The sequence below is a fragment of the Verticillium dahliae genome, genomic scaffold (assembly GCF_000150675.1).
Source record: "Verticillium dahliae VdLs.17 supercont1.14 genomic scaffold, whole genome shotgun sequence".
Taxonomy (NCBI): domain Eukaryota; kingdom Fungi; phylum Ascomycota; class Sordariomycetes; order Glomerellales; family Plectosphaerellaceae; genus Verticillium; species Verticillium dahliae.
Window position 1 is genome coordinate 911,276 of NW_009276945.1, and position 3,224 is coordinate 914,499.

The 3,224-nt window shown below is 59.6% G+C and overlaps 1 protein-coding gene across 1 annotated transcript in view; it reads left to right on the top strand.

The window, feature by feature from the left end:
* Nucleotides 1-2,814, top strand: part of VDAG_06881 (uncharacterized protein) — a gene marked incomplete at both ends in the record, with an annotated part of 3,870 nt that extends 1,056 nt beyond the window's left edge. Inside the window, one exon of the mRNA XM_009659585.1 lies at nt 78-2,814. Within this exon, the coding sequence (XP_009657880.1) occupies nt 78-2,814 (2,737 nt within the window). The remainder of the gene's footprint in view (nt 1-77) is intronic.
* Between the last annotated feature and the right edge of the window lie 410 nt (nt 2,815-3,224).

Genomic DNA, 3,224 nt, shown 5'->3' on the forward strand with positions numbered 1-3,224 from the left:
GCTCATGGCACAGTACCGACGCATGTTGGAGCTCGTCCCAACTCTTAATCCAAACGCCGGCGACCGACAACCGCCAGCCCACCATCATCCCCGGCCGAACTATCGAGGACCTCTACACTGGCAAGCGCTGATGGGAGCGCAAGGTTTGGGCGGCCGTACAACCCACTGCAGTACATCCGCAACCGCAAAGTTCGAGCCCGTGAGCGCAAGGCCATTGATGGCGAAGCTCAAGGCTTTAGCGACGTCAAGAAGGTCACGGACTGGGTCGATAACGTCGCAAGGTGGGCGGCGACTGGACAGTCCATCTTGCCTGATGGTCCTTCGTTGCCGCCATTTGCCGATGCGGACATGCACGCCCAAGCAACATCGCCCTCGGCCAACGCTGTCAAGCCCAAAAGACCCAAAGTGGACTGGCTCTTTGAGCCGGCCGATCTGATCGCCGATGCATACTGGCTCGAGCAGGACAATCACCTACAGTTGATCGAAGACCGGCACTGGCGACGGATTTTCCCTCCTTCGTCAAACCTGTTCAGACCCCTGACAGGCCAAACAGATATGTCTAGGCCAGAGTCACTCATGACAACTCACACACGGGGCTCGCTCGAGATTCCTTTAAACCAGAGGACCGGAAACCCAAGACCAATCAAGACGGACAGCGAACACTCCCACAGCAGTGCCCGAGAGCGGGCCCGCCAAAAGCTTCATGAGCTCAAGGGCTTGCATCATCGACACGGCTCGCATAGCCATAGCGACATACGGAGATTAACCAAGGCACCCCACTCGGATCTTTCCGACAGCGAAGAGGAGGGCAAAGAGAGGAGGATGCCACAGCGCACATTTACCGGCAACAGTAGGGACATTCTTGAGAAGCAGATGCTCGAGATGATAGCTAGAGAGGCCAGAGAGAACGGATCAGACACGCAATCGGTCGATGCTGCCATTGCCGCACTGCTGACACCCGAACGCGGCCCTCCCTCCTCATCACAGCCCGCCACGCGCGAGCAGAGTCGGAAGCAGTCTCTTGCTGAAGGAAGCGAGTCTGACGATACGCCTTGCAAGACGCAGGCGCAAACGGCCACCCTTCGTCAGCGAGTTGGGAGGTCTAGCTTGGAGATTCCAATGCCTGCGCGCAGGACGTCCTTTGACCTGGATGCCTCGCTACCAAACTCGCCCGACAACCACCCTCATGGCTACAGTCCATTCATCCCGACAATTGGTTCCGACCTCTCAGCGCTGCCTAGTCGTGCTGGATCTCCCACGCGCAACCCTTTCCACAAGGTGAAGAGCATCTTCCGCGAGAGGAGCAAGGAACGTGCAAGCGATCCTTCCGAGACGCGAGATGGCGACCTTGGCCCTCCGATTGACCTCAAGGGCATCATGACCGAGTCTCCCCAACCGATTTCGGAGACTCCCGAGAGGCGAGGATCGAGGAGTCCTCCGAGAAACCTGTTGCCACGACAGCCGACCGATACGTACAGGGCAGGCCCCAAGCGTAGAAGCGACGAGTCTGGCGCCAAGGGACTGTTCAAGGGGGCGCGTCTGGATACGTTGATCCGCGAAGGTGCCTCCAAATTAGGTGACTTTATCTGGCGGAAGGACTCGGAACAGGATGACGGTAACCAGTCTGACGGCGAGGCCACGGCGACTGACGAGTCGGATGCTGAGCCGGCTAGGGGCAGGCGCAGGGCGAATCTGTCTCTATCGCGTACGACATCGTTATCCATGCGAGACCGTCGAGAAGCGCAGCTCCAGAAGGGCAAGCACTATTTGGACGTAATGCCTACATTCCAGCATGCTTCACACGACAGGTTGGCCCCCAGCCAGTTGGAGCCCCCCAGCCTTCAGTCATCCAGGCCTCCTAGTCGGTCGTCCCGGTTTGACTTGCTGAAACCTCCTCGCATCGACGTCCACCATGCATCACCGTCAACATCACCGCCGGCGACAGGGCAGCGTGGCGACTTGGAAGACTCGGAATCTCAACCACAGCGGGGAAGTACAAGCCACGAGGATGTACATAAAGCAGGCCGCCGTCTCAGCTCCGTGATCTCGATGCCGCAAGCCTTCAACAGGGATCGCCTCGGCTCACTGGCTACTACTTTTGACGGTCGTCACTGGTCGATCTCCGACCGCAGCCCCTCCCCGCAGCGCGCACCTCTGAGCCGTCACGAGGTAGCCCGTCTGCGCGCCCTAGTGCTCAGCTCTGGTATCAAGGCGATGGAGATCTCCCGCCGCGCGTACGAGCCCCGGCCCGCCTTCGCTGCCCCCCCAGTCGCTCACTCGGAGGACGTCGACCCGAAGCAGAAGCCCCCCTTCTGGCCCGCCATCGCCCAGTTCAGCACGAACCCTGCGCAGCTCCGCGCCCGCTCCGTCGCTCAGGTCGAGCTCTATCAGCTCGCCGCTCGCACCCTCAGCAGCTCGATGCAGTGCGCCGGCCTCGAATGGCAGCACGCCGCCGACGCCTTCACAAGCGAGACAACGCCAACGCTGCAGGCGAACATTGAGGACGTTCGCAGACATATTGCCGTCGACCTATCGGCTATGACGCGTGCCGCGGCGGACGAGGCCGACGAGACAAGCCGCGACCTCGCCTTCGGTCAGCGGCTCAAGATCAAGGCCGTCGTCGACGTCATCGACAAGATGCTGCGCCGGCGCCGCAGGCGGTTCCGCTGGGTGAGACGGGCGCTGTGGCTTGGTGTCGAGTGGGGGCTCGTGGGCATCATGTGGTACGTCTGGTTCGTCGTCATGATCCTCCGCGTCTTTGTCGGGTTCGGCAAGGGCGTCGTCGGCGGCGTGAGGTGGCTGCTGTGGCTGTAACAGTGTACGAAGAGAAGTGTCTATTTGGTGTTTGCCATGCCACGAGGTCCAATTACGATGTGAAGAGAGAAGGAAAAGCAGAAGAGACGTTGATGGATGACATTGATATGGGAAGGAGAGGGAGCATAGCACGGATGGCGGGCATTTTCTTGGGCATTTTCTTTTCCTTCTCTCTTGTTTTTCTTTCCCTCTCTCCGTTTTGCAGTCTTGGATTTGATACCCGAGCAGAGGAGGCGTGTCGACTACCGCGGCCAGAGCCATGAATCTCTTTCCGTGTGGGTAGCCTGCTTCTTCTGACTCCTGTTGTGGTCTTTTTCGCCCCCCCCCCCCCCCCCCCCCCCCGGATTAATTAAATTTCCTTTTTTGGGGGTGGAATCGCCCCCCGTTTTTTGGTTCCCCCTTTGAGAAAT